Source organism: Rhynchophorus ferrugineus, unplaced genomic scaffold (genome assembly GCF_030347505.1).
Source record: "Rhynchophorus ferrugineus isolate W39M unplaced genomic scaffold, kcgeb_rfMv2 rfM4, whole genome shotgun sequence".
Taxonomy (NCBI): Eukaryota; Metazoa; Arthropoda; class Insecta; order Coleoptera; family Curculionidae; genus Rhynchophorus; species Rhynchophorus ferrugineus.
The window spans coordinates 37562305-37579144 of record NW_027472583.1 but is presented as its reverse complement, the minus strand read 5'-3'; the positions used below and the strand labels follow the sequence as shown (position 1 = coordinate 37579144).

The window sequence follows — 16840 nt, the reverse complement described above, 5'->3', positions numbered from 1 at the left end:
ATTAGAACCAAAGTTGATACAAATTTTTGTACTCGCACCCATAAAAGATCAGTTCTTTCTGTAACAATCTTTCATTTCGCACAAAACCAACAGCGTTCACCAAACATTATTAAGAATCAACGTTTTATTACTATAAAATATTTTCTGCCGCCTTAGTTGGCGCAGTGGTAAAGGCGACATGACGGTCCACCTACTGTTGCGATAGTCGCGGGTTCGAATCAGTAACCAGGTTGGGTAAGACCGGATGTCTTCTGGGATGATTTCTAAGTTGGTCAATCGCCAGTCGGTAGGATCAATACCGAGTACCGTGGCTCGGAGTCCACGTTGGTAAAACGGAGACTTTAAAATACATTAAAAAAAATATTTTCTACCATTTATCTGTCAAAGTCATACGATCGACTTTTCTCTATTCTTAACCGTAAAAGTGTATAAAAATATAATTTAATGAAATCACCTTTTATTTTTTTAATAAATCGCATTTATTACTCTAAATTGGATTATTATTACGCGCCGTTTCAAGATGTCTTTTCCATAAACAACATAAGTTCTTCTTTAATCGTATGAATCAGTGGCAAATCATTATGTACCATATTCAATTTCATTTACTTTGGTAGAATATCTAGTGTATATCACAAAACTTGAACAAAATTATAAAAACAGTACAGACATTACTAAGTTAAGACGTAGATTGAACAACTAATAATCTAAGTATCTGGTATATAAAAAGCAATTCTATGGGAAAAAAATGTTTCCCGACAATACGAACACTAGAACTTTGACAGAGTATAGCAGCCACATTAACAAAGTTACAGCCGCCAAATTTGCAGATTATAACAATTATTTTTCAGCAAATTCTCATGAAAATTACAATGTTGAGGAAAGCGTATGTCATTAAAATACTTTAAGCTACATGATCGCTACATGATCTGTATAGTTCTAAAATCTTTACATTCGTTTTGTATACAAATTCTGTTCAACCTGTTCAATAATCAATTGAAGTATATCTATACATAGCCGATATGTGATACGTGCAAAAATATATCTGCAGTGATCAAGAGTACGGAAGATAATGGACAGAGTAAATTTATCGAAGGATATAAAAACCTCCGAATTTTACATCAAACCTTATATTTCCATCCATCATTAGGCATTATAAACTGTGTCAAGCTAGCTGAAACAGCTGAAAGGGGACCCTCATATCAAAAAAACAAATTCAGCGGCGAGGCATCACTATTTGCTGTATATTTCATGTCTTCCAAAGTGAAACTGTTAGATCGAAATAAGTCAATTGGTGTCTCTTTATTTGAAATTGCAGTTAGATTAATTAAATAGTAAGATTAATTTTTCCTCCTTTTTGAAAAATTGTCCTAGCTTTTCTGGTATTTTATTTAGATTCAGTCAATCACTTCATTTTCAAAACGGATTTCACATGTTAAAATCACTATTTCTTCAGAATATACTTCAACAAGCAGGCCGTTACGATTAACATATTATCCCTAATTCATATTTTTAGGAATACTTCTTAATTCTGTAATTAAACTGTAAAAGTTTTTTTTTTTTTTTTTTTTTTTTTTTTTTATAATTATATACATTGTTACTAGTCGTTGCCGACTAACCTACAATTTGTCCTTATAATAGCTTAAATCTAGGTATATATCTAATAGGACTCATCAGTCCTACATAGTCTCTAACATAATAATAATTGTTTTAACACTTTGAGTTTTTTCTAATGCACCTCACTGCACTACACTACAACACACTACACAAGTTCAAATGGTTTGGTCCTTTTGAGTCTGCGTCCGGTTTTGGTGTTGTCCAAGAGTTGTAATACTTCGAAATTAACATGAGAGTGAAGTCTCTCCTCATGTCTCTTTGCAATTCTTTTAATTTCTTGATTGACAGTCGGTATCTGAAGATCTCGATGTAAATAAATGGTCCGGTAATATCTGGGTGCACCTACGATGCTTCTTAGGACTTTGTTCTGGAAAACTTGTATTAGATTTATGTTGCTTTTTGTGGAACATCCCCATAATTGTATTCCGTATGTCCATATAGGTTTTAATATTTGTTTATATAGAAGTAATTTATTATGTATAGTTAATTGAGATTTTCTTCCAATTAGCCAATACATTTTTCTATATTTTAACTCAAGTTCTTTTCTTTTCTTTTTGACATGTTCCTTCCACCGTAGTTTTGCATCAAGTGTCATTCCGAGATACTTAGCATTATTGCTGTATGGTATGACAGTGTGGTTTATGGTCAATGGTGTAAGCGCGGCCTGTTTATAGGTGAATTGAACATGCACAGATTTGTTTTGGTTAATTTGTATTTTCCAGATTTGGGTCCATTTATTTATAGCGTCAGTAGCCTGTTGTAGGTTTCTGGTTGCATCTTCGCTATTGTTTCCGACAGCAAGAATAGCAGTATCATCAGCAAATGTAGCCATTGTAATGTTTTCGATTTGTGGTATATCACATGTATAAAGTAGGTACAGAATTGGCCCCAGTACACTTCCTTGTGGTACACCTGCTTTAGCTTCTTTTATTGTAGAGTAAGCTTCCTCTTGTTTCACTCTAAACATTCTGGCTGTGATGTAGGATTTTAATAGTTCGGTGTGTTGCTTCGGTAATATTTTCTGTAGCTTATGGACGAGGCCTTTGTGCCATACCTTGTCGAAAGCTTGTGCTACATCTAAGAATACAGCTGAGCATACTTTATTATCTTCATAGGCTTTTTCAATAACATCTGTTATTCTATGCACTTGATCAATCGTTGAATGTTTGGTAATAAACCCAAACTGGTGTGTTGGTATTAGGTTTTTTCTCTCTATAATTGGTTTTAATCTTTTCAAGAGGAGCTTTTCAAATACCTTAGCTATCATCGGTAACAGTGAGATAGGTCGATAAGCTTTTATATCATTTGGTGATTTTCCAGGTTTTGGAACCATTATTATTTCAGCCATTTTCCAAACGTCTGGGACATATTTCAGTCGAAATGCTGCATTGATTAAGTTAGTGAGCTTTATAATACCCTTTCTTGGCAGATTGTGCAGCAATTGCCCTGTTATTAAATCATAGCCTGGTGATTTATTTGGCTTGATGTTTGTTTTAATAACGTTGGTGACTTCTTTCGGAGTTGTTAATTGAATTGTCGAATTTTCGCCGTCTATGTCCGGTAAAGTATGTTCAATTTCACTTTCGTTTGGTTTGAAAGTTTTCTCTAAATGGTCAGCGAATGCTTCTGCTTTCTCCAGGTTGCTGCGTGCCCAACTTCCATGCATGTTTCTTATCGGAGGACTATGTAGACAGGATCGTTTTAGGTATTTAGTGGCTTTCCAGAGCGAATAGTCTGTGTTCTTGTCGTCTGTTAAATTTCGTAGATAGTTATTTATGGAATTGTTTTTAATTTCCAAAATTTCCCTCTTCAACCTTTGTGTTATGTTGTTTAAGATATTCTTATTTTCAGGTGTTCTATTTTGCTGCCATTTTTTCCGTAGTTTTCGTTTTTCAGCTACCATTTCCTTGATTTCTTTCGGGTAATTTATTCCTTTGGTTGAAGTTTTAATTTCTGGAGTGTTATTCCAAGCAGCCTGTTGGATGTCTGCAACGAATTTTTCGGTTTCATAATTTAATTGGTCTTCTGTCTTAAGGGGAACATTTAGTTGAATTCGATTGTTTATTTCTTCAACAAATCCTTCCCAGTCTGTCCTCTTGTTGGTTAATGTTGGATTTTGTTGTTTTCTTATAATGTTTTCACTCAGCGTCAAAATCACAGGTGTGTGATCTGAACTTAAGTCAAAATTTTCTTCAACTTCCATGTAGTTAGTGGTTATGTTTCTAGCTATAAAGAAGTCTAACAGGTCTGGAGTTTTCTCTGGATCGGTAGGCCAATAAGTTGGTTTTCCTGTCGACATGTAACTGCACCCTAGCTCAGCAGCTGCTTTATGTAATTCATTACCTTTAGTTGTCGTCATTCTAGATCCCCATCTTGTATTTTTAGCATTGAAATCACCACCGATTATAAATTTTTCTCCTAGGTTGTTTAGAACATTCAAGTAATTTTCTTTTTTTTGGTTGTATCTTGGAGGGCTATATATGGAAGCTAATGTAACCCTGTATTTGCTAGATATAACAGTTACTGCCGTTACCTGATTTTCTGCTAAACTGAGTCCGGGTTCTTGATGATGGCATATATTATTTTTTATTATTATTGCACTTCCTCCTCTTGCTGTGTTAGCTGGATGAATGGTGTGGTAAAAGTGATATCCTCTAAATTTAATAAAGGATTCCTTTGTCAAATGGGTTTCAGATATTAAGCAAATATCTATTTTTTGCAATTCTAGGAATACTTGTAGGTCAGCGTGATGTTTCTGAATCCCATTAGCATTCCAAATTGCGATGCGGATGTCTTTACTTGCCATTTTTAGTTCTTGAGGCCACCGCCCTATTGTTTTCGAGTTTAAGTAATCTTTCAGAAAACGATTCAATAATCTTTTCCTGGTTGTCCAGCTTTGCTATAAGTTTCAATAGCAGTTCGTTGGTTGTAACGTCTTCTTTTTTTGTTTCTTTTTGAGCGGTTTGGTTTATGCTTTGAGCATAGGTCATTTCATCGTTGACTTCGTTGTACATTTTTGGTTGTTTATTTTGAGTCACTGTTTTTTGCTCTTTAGCCTGACTGATTTTATTTCTTCTCTCTTGGAATGTTTTCGCAACTACGCATCCTCTGTAGCTTGCTGGATGCGCTTCATTGCAATTCGCACATTTCGCTTTTGTTCCTTTGGGTTTTTTGCATTCTCCCGTGATGTGTTTTCCTGAGCATTTTACACACCTTGGTTCCCTTTTACAGAATTTTTGTGTGTGTCCATGTAATTGGCATCTCTTGCACTGTGGCACAAGATTTGCCTTTCTAAGAGGTTCTATTTTTACTTCGACTCCTAGAATTTGTTTAATTTCATAAATTGCTTTTATGTCCGTGTTATGTTGGAATGATAACATAAACAGTGGTAAAGGCTTCTTCTGGACAACTATTTCTCCATTGTTATTTTTATTTCGTTCTTTTTTCAGGATATTTGTGACGTCAGTACATTTAAGTCCATTTTTTATTAACTCTTCCACTATTTTAGTAGTTTTAGCTGTCGGTGGAAGCCCTCTTGCCATTACTTTAATGTCTCTGGTTTGCTTATCTTCATACGAGTGCCATTGTAATTTTAGGAATTCCAAGCACTCAGCAATTTTCGTAAAAGTTTTACGACATTCGGCGTTTAATTTGATTTGTCCATTGTTTAATGTTGTTGCTCTAAATAGTATATTATTTGTTTTCATTGTTTCATATAGCAAGTCAAAGTCTGTGACATTACTTACTATAATTGGAGGTGGTCTCGGCACTTTTATTTCTTTATTCAATTCTTGTGCTTTAATGGTTTTTGGTTGTTGTGGTGAAGCTTCAGGTGTATAGTTTGCTTTTCGTTTCTTATTTCTTTTAACTGTTATCCAGCCTACTTCTTTTTGCAATTCTTCCTCGTCTGTTTCATAGTTTACAGGCAATTTGTTTTCAGTGCACTGGTTCACTACGGGAATGCTAGTTGGATTGTATGTGTTTTGGTTTTTTATTAGGAGTTGTAGTGCATCTAATTGTTTTTGCATATTTGTTAGTGCAATTTCCAGATTCCGTCGGGCTGTTTTTTCGTTAATATACGCATTATAGAGAGCTTGCTCATTTTGCGTTCTCTTATGGTTTTCTTGACAAAAGATTTGATTCTGTTGTGCCAGATGAGCTTCACCTGACGTTGAGGATTATGTTTCCATCTCATTTAGTCTCTGGTTCTCTCTATCAATCATTTTTATTTAATGAATAGTTTAATTCACGTTTTTACAAAAATTTCAGTACCGGTATTTGTTTCAGAACCGTTATATCGCCGCATTTGTGGTACAGATGATGCACCTCCGACCCTTAACAGCCCCCAAAATTTTACCTTTGTTACTTTATTGCAGTGACCATCGTTTTAAACACATTTTCACTAAACATTTAACGCGCAGTTTTAACACTGTTATTGTCGTCACGGTTTTTACTTATTTTTTAAAATCGCATTTGTGGCACAGGTAGTACACTTTCAAATTTATTACACTGACCGTCGCTCCAAACACGTCTTTACTCTACGAAGGTCGAACGACAACGATAAACTGTAAAAGTGACTGGAATGTAATTGAATATTTAAGAGAGAAAACGTATTGGTTTTACGCTACTTAGCCTTAATAGCACCATTATATATGATTCTACGATTAAGTAAGTACCATAACACAAATAAAATTAACACCGGTCGGCTTATCACATAACAGGCCTATCGAACCAGAAACCTAATACGACTGCATAAACCTACTCACCTAGTCGTTTAATTAAAGTTGGTTGCCAAAAAATGTTACAAGACTTTACTCTGTACCTGATGCCAACATCGAATATTTCATACGACCATTTTTAATCCCGATTTTTCTAATATTAATGTATACTACATGCACGAAAAACCGTACATTTATAAAAGGTGAACGGTAGGTCGTCAATTTTCTACTCATCATCCCGATAACACTGATATTTGTAATACCAAGCACAAATAAGGAATCATTTAATTAATTTTAGTGAAATTATCTACATAAAAATATGTTGCCTTCTATATTAATGCATTGTGCAAATTCATTAAAAGTTGTTGATATCATATCTGTACTTGAATCGAAATAATTTTATGAAAAGGCATGTTATTCCGTCATCTATCGAGAATTTGTACATACAGTAGAGTCATATTTGAACCAGTATTTATTTAAACAACGATATATATTTTGAAGTATTTCTAGAAAATTTTAAAATATTATAAAATTGATAAAACTAAACAAACGTTCCTGTTTCTTGAATTATTTTTAAGGGAGTTTTTCAGAGATCTTATGATCATAATCATCATAATTATAATGCTAGCATTCGTTTAAAATCCCAGTAGATGCTCGCCAATAATATATTTATCCACTGATTTTCAACATAGTAGGGGATGCAATTCTACTTTCTTTCCAAAACAAGTATGGTCTTCAATATGATTCTACTATCTTCTTATCTGATTCACTGATAATATATACATATATTATCTGATACAGATGTTGAGGCCTGAGAGTTATTGAAGAAAATATGAAAGTATTGACGACTTACAGATCATCTGGTATTGTAAATCTTAACGAGTTCCAATTTGATCCATTAACACTGGAAAAGAAAGTAGCAATATATCAATAAGAGAAAGTCATAAGCAAACCGGGCAAGCTGCAGGAACTATATAACTGTATATAGGAAGTACAACATTAATGTTAAAAACTGTTTCAAGAGCTTATCTTGCCAATACTTTTGTATACCTCCAAGATTTAGGAGATTTCAAGATACTGTTACATTCTAAGGTCAAATAAATTAAAAAATAAATAAATTCAAAATTTTGTACGTCTCTTTACGATATCGTATTAAAAATGAGATCAATTGTGATGAACAACTTGCGTTTTTGTATGTAATTTTAACGAAATTTCTTGATATAATACTATTTTTTCAGAAAAATATGATTTATTGAAATGCAAAAACTGAAGTGTTATTTTCTAGAATGTGAAAGTTTAAATAAAACTAATTGATTTTTCAAAAGATTCTGTTCTACCGTAGAAACGGCTTTGGAAAGTAAACAATGAAAAACTTGTGGAATCTCTTATGAGCAAGATTTGTTCTTTGCATATCAGACCAGCTGATTATGGACTCAAGTACAGAAAAGCATTGTTTAACCAAGATATAATTTTAATTCGTTTGGATACGAAATGATCTCCAGACTTTATTTATTATCAAAAGTACGTAAACACAAATTTTACGAAAATAATTAGGTGTCGCTTATCCTGGCGGTTGAAAATAAAAAAATTTGCATGACCACTTATAATATGTACATATAAAAATATACTAAAAGGAAGTTTGAGGAGGAAGAGGTTTGATAATGAAAATTGAAATATATATTTCTTATATTCAGTAAATTTCATTTAGTTTAGTTTTTTAGTTTGTAGTATCCCCTGTAATTAAAATATTTTATTAAAATCCTGCTTTTTAATTTCCCTGTGTAACAGATATTCCCGCGTCAAGCACCCTCAAAGACTCGCTAAATAGTTTCCTGTTTCATTTAAAAGTTTATATTTACTTTTACCATAATGTCTATCTGAATTATTTAAATCATATGTTTTCTTACATAATTAATTTCCTATATATCCCCACGTAAATATCGCACCATATTGTCGATTTCCTACCTATAAAAAATAAACTACTAATTCTAATTATTTTTTAAAAACGTCTTCTAAACTAGAATGTAATCAAACTTTCATTTTATTATCTAGAAACCTATGTTTAAATTGAAAATAGGTATTTTTTATTCAACAACAATCTACCCTGTGGGCAATAAGTACGTCTTATGATAACGATGATAATACATGACATGCAGAAAACCACTTCATTGAACGATTTCCTGTGTAAAATATCTTATTTTAATCTTATTTTAAAATCATTAATCATTACCATTAATCAGATCCAATGCCGTTAAATATTTTATTTCATTTTTATGTCGCATATTTAGCTGATTAGCAAGCACATTGGAGTGCACTAACACCATTTAGAAGTACTTAACACAAACATTTTGAAATATGCTCCTTAAGGATTTTAATGGGATATCGCTCTGTAACATTAATATTCACTAGTTGGTATGTTCGTCTAGACAATATAATAGTTACATGGGTAGACTGTATCATTTGCTTTACTACGCAATGTTTTCAGCAGCAATCATTTTTATTAAAGTGTAGGAATATTCGTCCGGTCGGTCGGAATGTGTTGCTGTCGATGCGATTGTTTGTCCGAGCACTCACTACTATTTTGTGGCTGGAATTCACAGGAGAACTGAAAACACTGGTTCAATGAATACTTGTTTATTTCGATATTGAGTGATACATGTAGTCGACGGGAGAATGGGCAGGATATTGGGTTAGGTAAAGGAAGTATGGTAACGCTATGGAAGTGGTACTATTACAAGGAGGTAGAGAAAAGGAAAGAGAGCGAGACGTCGTCGTGGTGGTCTTTTATAGCCGGAAACCACATGGTACCAATCCACCAGCGTTGCCAACCTTTGACTTTGATGTAGGTGAATGTGTGGTGGCCTAAAGGGCTGTAGCGGTCGCTACATCACTCCCTTCCTAGTGGAACATACCTCCATGTAGTGCAGGTTCCTGAGTGCACCCGCAATCACGCAATCATCGCCCAGGGACTGCTTATGAGATGGGGATCCCAGCCATAGTCAGGAGTTTTACAGGATCAGCTGCCATCGAAGGTGTAGCAGAAAGTCGTTCTTTTTGGGGCTTTCCGATTTGTTTTAGTGTACCTATAAGTGTGATGCCTTACGTGTCCCGTTTCGTGATGCGTTCATGTATTGCTGTTATGCATGATGGGCTTCTGTGATTTTTTTCCATCGGGCTAGTCTCGTGGGATAACGTTGACCATGTGATAGTGATGGGTTCCTCGCGCTATCCTTATATGCACGTGTCGAGCACTTATCAAGTGGCATGTGTTGAGCTGGTTTATCTATTAGGCACTTCGATCATGTCGGGGTCACCAATTGTAGGAATGTTCGTCCGATCGATCCGAATGTGTGGCTGTCGATTCGATTGTTTGTCCGAAAACTCACTACTATTTTGTGGAAGGAATTCACATAAGAACTGAAAACACTAGTTGAATAAATACTTGTTTATTTCGATATTGACTGATACATGTAGTCGACGGGAGAATGAACAGGATATTAGGTTAGGTAAAGGAAGTACGGTAGCGCTGTGGAAGTGGTAATGTTACAAGGGGGTAGAGAAAAGAAAAGAGACCGCGACGTCATCGTGGTAGTCTTTTATAGCCGAGAATCGCATGGTACCAATTAACCAGCATTGCTAACCGTTGACTTTAATGAAGGTGAATGCGTGGAGGCCTAAAGGGTTGTAGAGGTCGCTACAAAAGTGTGTTTTGAAGGTTCTCTGATGATGTTACTGAATCTTGGGGTGAAAACTACCATGTCGTCTGCTTATCTTGCACCGTGAGTGATTTTTAAAGGCACTAATTTAGCTGTATATAGGAAATACAAATTCGGACCCAATACAATATCTTGTAGAACTCCTGAACATATTGGATGTAATTCAATGAGTTCATCGTCTTGTTTTATGGTAAAATGTCTAACTGTAAGATAAGATTTTAGTAATTGAAAGTGAGTATAAGGGAGAAGGTAAATTATTGATCAAACTAAATATTATAATAGATTTTCATAAATGTAATTCGTAATATATTAATCTAAAAATAACAACAGTATCAATAACAAGCAAATTGGTGATAGTGTAAAATATGATCTAAAATAAATTAATTATATTATCGAATATTGAAAACAACTTTTTTCACTAATGTAGAATAGACTGTCAAAATATAACAACCAGCCACTCAACGTTCAACACTTATATTAAAATTTAGAATAAGGTACTTATATACTATCTTCTTATTATTATTATGCCTCTGTACTTCAAAATAGTTGATGTCGTTTATCTTTCGACTCGCTTTAGTGTTGGGCATAATCGATTTATATTAACTGTAAAAAAAATCGATAAAATTATTTATAATAATCGATATAATTCGAATATTTCTTGGTATATCATATAATATCATTGTATAATTTACATTAATATATTAGAACTATAATTATTAGAACGCAATACAATTTCGAAATACTCGACCTGTTAGAATTCGAAAAATATTTTTATTTTGGATCAAAAGAATGGATTTAAAGAATATGAACAATTATTGTTTTAGCATAATAATAGACTTTGTTCTAGGTGAAAAAGTCATGAAAAGCCAGTGTTAAAGTTTACCAATATAAATATAATATCATCTTTTAGACGCTTTGTTAAAATTTTAGCAAAAATGTTAATATATATCTAATGTTTGATTTAGCTTTCAACACAAATGCCAAAATTAAACAAATGGTAAAAAAAATCTTTTTTTGATATTTTTCTCTCTTTTCATAATATTTTTCCCGACTTTTTTCTTGTTTTTTAGAATTATAATATAGATAATATGATAATATAGATGATATGAACAAAATAGAGGTATTTTATAAAAGTTCGGATTTATTGATATTTTTTAAATATATCAATATAAATGAATGGATATTTTCAAAAATACATTGAGAATAAGGATATTAGAAGAGGAAAAAACATCGACACATTTTTATTTTATAAAATATCGATATTTCATAAAATATCGACTATCGAATTTTGGCAGATAAAGAATAGAAAATATCGATAATTTTAAAAAATTCGGATATATTGGTATTTTAAAAGAATATATGGATATCATTAATTCGATATGTTTTATTCAAATTTCGAACAATATTTTTTCCCATATATTTCTTCGGAGCAATGACCTTTTTTCTACTCTTCACAATAATAAATATAGAAAAAATCCATGTTTTTTAGAGCCAATGGCTCTTTCTCTTTTAAGAATAATAAACCTAGAAAATATTGATATATTTTAATATATCAAGTATATTAACGTTTTAAAAAATATTTTATATTATATAAACTACTGGTATATTTTTTTAAATATCAAGATATCGATAATCCGACATCCCTAATCCAGTAATAATATATTCGTCTAGTTTTAATGAAAGTGAGGTCAAAGATCAGTAACACTAACAACAAAACAAACAAATTATATAGATGAGTTAGACTTGTTTTTCTCTGTAAGCGTCTGAAAATAAAATATATAGCTATCGAGGCTTGGTATATCCGGCGGTCGGCATCTAGACACGGTAAAAGCAACATCGTTTCGAACAAAATGTTAACAAAACTCTATGGAATTTTACCTAGCCCGCCGGTTAGATCGGTTTTGTTATGTGCAAGCGCTCTCGATATTAAGTTAGATTTTATCAATATTAATTTGTTAGAAGGGGAACATATGAAACAGGACTTCCTCAAGGTATTTTATGAGTTGTGTGTAGTTTTTATGTTATTTAATTTTATGTTTCCGAAGAAAAACCCACAACACACCGTCCCGGTACTGGAAGAAAATGATGGGTTCATTGTATCTGACAGTCATGCTATTATGGCATATTTGGTGTCAAAATACGGAAAGGACGACTCTCTATATCCCGCTAAAGACTTGAAGCGCAGAGCTATCATCGACCAAAGATTACATTTTGATTCCAGTACTTTGTTTACAAGGGCGGTGTTAATTAGTGTAAGTACACACACTTATATGTATTCCTAATAGTTATATTGACATTTGGTCTAAGTACAAAGATCATCATAAACAAACCACTTATTCTAATACACAAACATGACAATAGTTTAAAAAGAAAATAATAACCTTCAAATTATACATACTTCTCAATTTCGATAACCTTCGAAAATTCCTCATAGATGGAGCTGCCGGATACTTGTTTTCATCTTTCGTCAAATAAATTTAAAATTTAATCTAATTTATGTTATAGCAAATACAATGATATAAAAAATTCATTGAATTTACATGAAAATAAATTTACATGGAAACAGAAACATTAATTCCTTTAACTCACTTATTTGATACAAATTTATATAATCGGTAGGTAAAAATATAGATTAACTTCAAGGTTACAACATACCGGAACTTTTTTAGTTATACATTGTAATTATCATTGCCAAATAACCCATAGTTTATTTTTACAAGAATTTAAAAATGTGGTTTTTAGAAACCATCGGTCTTTTCTTAGTGTCTATGGTAATAATATTCATTTATTAATTAAAATTAAATGTTTATTAATTTATTAATTTAAAATATATATATATATATATATATATATATATATATATATATATATATATATATAATATAAATATTACATATAGTTATGTAATACTATGTAATATATTTTATTAACACGTTTATATTAATTAACACTACAATTTTTTATGTTAAATTCACTTCTCTGAATACAAAATATATGAAATGAAATTATTGCATTGTTTTGAGTAATTGTTCTGCTCGAGTGTTGTCCAAGAATTGCAACACTTCTGTATTAACATAAAAGTGTATATTCTCCTAATATATCTTTACAAGTCTGGAAAAAAGGTCTAGATCCATTTACAAGACCTCCTAGACCTTTCTGAAAAATTGTGTGTTTTACTTATATTATTTTACGGTTAATGCCTGTTTTAAAATGTGCTTGAACAACAACTTGTGTACGGATAATTCAGAAATTCTTCCGATTAACCAATGCATTTTTTTAGACTTCAAGCCCAGTTCTTTTATTTTCCTCTTAATACGCTTCATACCGGAAATGAAAAATAGAAAAAAAAACTTATCCTCAAGCATTCTTTTTCCAAGCCCTAATTTATTGTTGAAAGTAAAGTTGCCAGCTGTGTTATAATCTTGCGCCATCTATACGTCTAAGCCCGTTCTAATCTAAGTCTGTTCGAAATAGCTGTTCTAATTTTTGATTATTTTCCTATAGATGGCGGTATCTGTTTTTTTCATATAATGAAGGTTATTATTTATTTGATTTAAAAAACAATGCTCGTTGTTATTTTTACCCAGGAACACGAGGTTGTGGGAGGCGTTAAATATCTATACATATAGATATTATTCTGCGACACCTAGATTAATTAGTGATCAAGTAATGTCGTTAAAGAGGAGCTGAAAAGCAATGCTAGTAGAGACCATACAAATCGGAAGCTAATGGAGACATCGGAATTTGGAAGTTAATAACGAACCGATGAATATTCAAAATTCGTCTGAGAACCTTGTTATAGAATAGCTGAAGCCTCGCCTGCTGGTTCCTCTCAGCTAGGTGCACAATCGCACATTCTCCAAGATTTTCATCTATAATACGGTGCCGTCGTCACAACGTATATTTTTTCTTGATTTAATATCAAATATGAAATACTAATAAAGTTTCATAACTTGGTTTTAAAAGCATGTCCTTACTGTGACCAAGCTATACCTTCTGGAAACCCTTAATGAGTTTAGAGTTGCCTAAGAATAACGACAATTATAAAAAAACTTCCTTAAAATGTTGTCTTTAAACAGGAAGAACACAAATATTTTGTGATGTTACCAGTTAATTAATTAAAAATATTTCTTTTGTATCCTAAAGCATGGCGGCTCTTGATAAAAATTTTAATTGAATTGGATGTCTGAGAAAGGTTTTTGATTCGCTTTAGTGTTAAGAAGCACCTTTCAGTTCTGATGTTGTCATGGGAGTTGTTATTAAGAATTATAATAAATGTTCAGTCTCTTCAACATGTCTTCTAAAATGTTTGCTATTAAAAATTTTAGAAGAGAAATAATTTAATTTTCTGCAATCATTTCTTTAATAAATAACTGATAGTTCAGTTCAAAATTATTTATTAAGTGTGGGAAAAAAGGAGCATACGGAAGTAAGTTTATCCTCAGAATATTTACCGCAATACAGTCCCAAGTATTCTGAAAAAGAAAATCGATGCAGCTACTAGATGTTCTTTAAAACGAAATCAATCTTTTGCACAATTTAAAATAATATCAGACACCTCTAACGTTGCCTGAACGGTTGCGTTTATTTTCTGGTGCCTCATGATTTATTTTATCTCATGCGTCACTAATGTTATTAATATAACATCGACCTTGAATAATACTGCGTCCAAAATGAACGATAGCGTCTCTTATTCCAGTAGATTCGATTTTGATGAAGAATATCTACGTAGGGCATCACATGATGGAAAAAAGTTAGCCAAAAATTGAAGATCGGATGACTTAATTTACGGCGAATGGGGGCTGCTGCGCTACACACTGTGTTGCTGGAGAATTGGTCCTCTATTTCATCCATACACTCAATGAGATGGTCTCTATTTTCATACCCAATATTAATAATCCATATATTAAGGTTCCAACGGCTTGGAGCGCCGTGAGGGATCCTTCTCTCGTTGGGTGAATTACTAAAAAAGCCAGGAATGTCTTGTAGATTGCCAGATGCATTCACGTACTTACTTATTTGTGGAAGAAGCTTTAGATATAATTAAATTTAATTTGTGCGCATAACAGTATACATGGTGAGCAAAGGTATACTTTTTTTTTAATTAGTGAAAACAGATGGCCGGATACTTGGGGATGTATTATATAACATATACGTTTGTTTGATTTGAAGAAATCTGTTGACGAAGCCCATCAAATACCTTTAGAATGGTCATTCGACTCCTTATCCCAATTGTCGTCAACTATTTAAAAGTAGTGATTTTTATGTTATTGTTAAAGAACAACCTGAAGGACTAAAAAGTTCTAAGCTGAGGAATTGCAAGACTGATTGGACGAAAACCCACCTCAAACACAAAACATTTAGCTTAGCTGTTGACCAATCAGCTGTTTCAGAATTGATCGGAAATATCATTTCCAATAGTTTCAGCATCGCGGTTTAATTAGCGAAGCAAAAGGAAGAGTTTTTTTGAATTTACTATGGCTTTTATAAACGCAAAATGTCATGGGTTAGTGCAGTAGGTTCAACCACCTGGACGCTGACGGGGAATATTCATGGTTATTAAGTTTTGCCGTTTATATGAATTGTAGGATCTGCAAGGTGGAGTGCATTACGAGCTGCTGAAACTATTAATGGAAATGTGTACCAAAGTCATTCACTTTATAAGACCTCAATTGAGAAATTCTGCTACACCTAGGATACTCAACAAAGCCTTTTTATTACGACTTCTCCAGATAGGTGCAGCTATTTTAGATAGATGCAGACGATTTCGAAGTACAGAAGAAAAGTAAATTGATAACTGAATTACTGTCAAACCAACCTCATTCTTACGATGCAGTATCACCATGTTAACAAAAAACGGGAAAATTGTAGAAAATGACGAATATATTTAATTTTATATATAAGATTTACTAATATATATTGTATCAACTTTTTCCAGAAATACTTTTTTAGAATGAAAAAAAAAATGATCAGAATACCTCGCCTAATATTTTGTATAAAATAACATTAATTTTCTTTTTTTTTAGAAACCCTTGCTGTTTGAAAACATATATCCATCTAAAGAAAGATTAGACGCTCTGGACGAAACCCTAAGTATTGTGGATCAAATTTTGGCAACAAATAACAGCGGTTACATCGCCGGGGACCAATTGTCCATAGCAGATTTTAGCTTTATCACCAGTTTAACTGCTTCTAACTTATTCGTCCCTTACTCCAAATTTACAAATATAAAAGCGTATATTGAGAAAATGGAAAAAATGCCATTTTACAAAGAGAACATTGAAGGTTTGAGTCTACTACATGAACTTTTTCGCCCAAAATTAAAGAGTAATCCCTAAATAAGTAAAACTGCTAAACATCTAAAACACATCACTCTGAATTTTAACAACTAACTGTAATGAACAAACATTAATATTAACAAACAGTATTCATATTTTGTATACTCACCGTTATTCGTTAATTATATCACACGAATCAATCCTGATTATTTCCTAATAGAATGTTAATATATGTGTGTTTTATTTTGTTTGTTTCTAAGTTTAGTGCATTTTAATATAGCTATACTCACACAATATATGAAAATATACATGTACATTTTTGTATATGTATGTTTACATATATAGATAAATTATATAAATATCTGTATGAACATTTTTTTATAATAAATATATGATTATAATTTATATTAAAGTTACTATCAATTATATACTTTTTATTTAGTATGCTTTTTCCAGCTAAGATTTATATGGCCCTACTTCTTAATGTCGACTATAAATCAGGACACTCGACATT

At 32.3% G+C, this 16840-nt stretch overlaps 1 protein-coding gene across 1 annotated transcript; it reads left to right on the top strand.

The window, feature by feature from the left end:
• The first annotated feature begins 11775 nt into the window (after positions 1-11775).
• On the top strand, positions 11776-16752 carry LOC143195051 (glutathione S-transferase 1). Its single transcript, XM_076401906.1, has 3 exons — positions 11776-12039; positions 12094-12300; positions 16075-16752. The coding sequence occupies exons 1-3, from the start codon at positions 11899-11901 to the stop codon at positions 16384-16386; spliced, it is 660 nt and encodes a 219-aa protein (XP_076258021.1). The 5' UTR covers positions 11776-11898; the 3' UTR covers positions 16387-16752.
• Positions 16753-16840: the final 88 nt, after the last annotated feature.

Coding starts and splice junctions, on each gene's coding strand:
- LOC143195051 (XM_076401906.1), top strand. CDS start 11,899: ATGTTAACAAAACTCTATGGAATTTTACCTAGCCCGCCGGTTAGATCG. Junction 12,040..12,093: donor TGAAACAGGACTTCCTCAAG/GTATTTTATGAG, acceptor ATGTTTCCGAAG/AAAAACCCACAACACACCGT. Junction 12,301..16,074: donor CAAGGGCGGTGTTAATTAGT/GTAAGTACACAC, acceptor CTTTTTTTTTAG/AAACCCTTGCTGTTTGAAAA.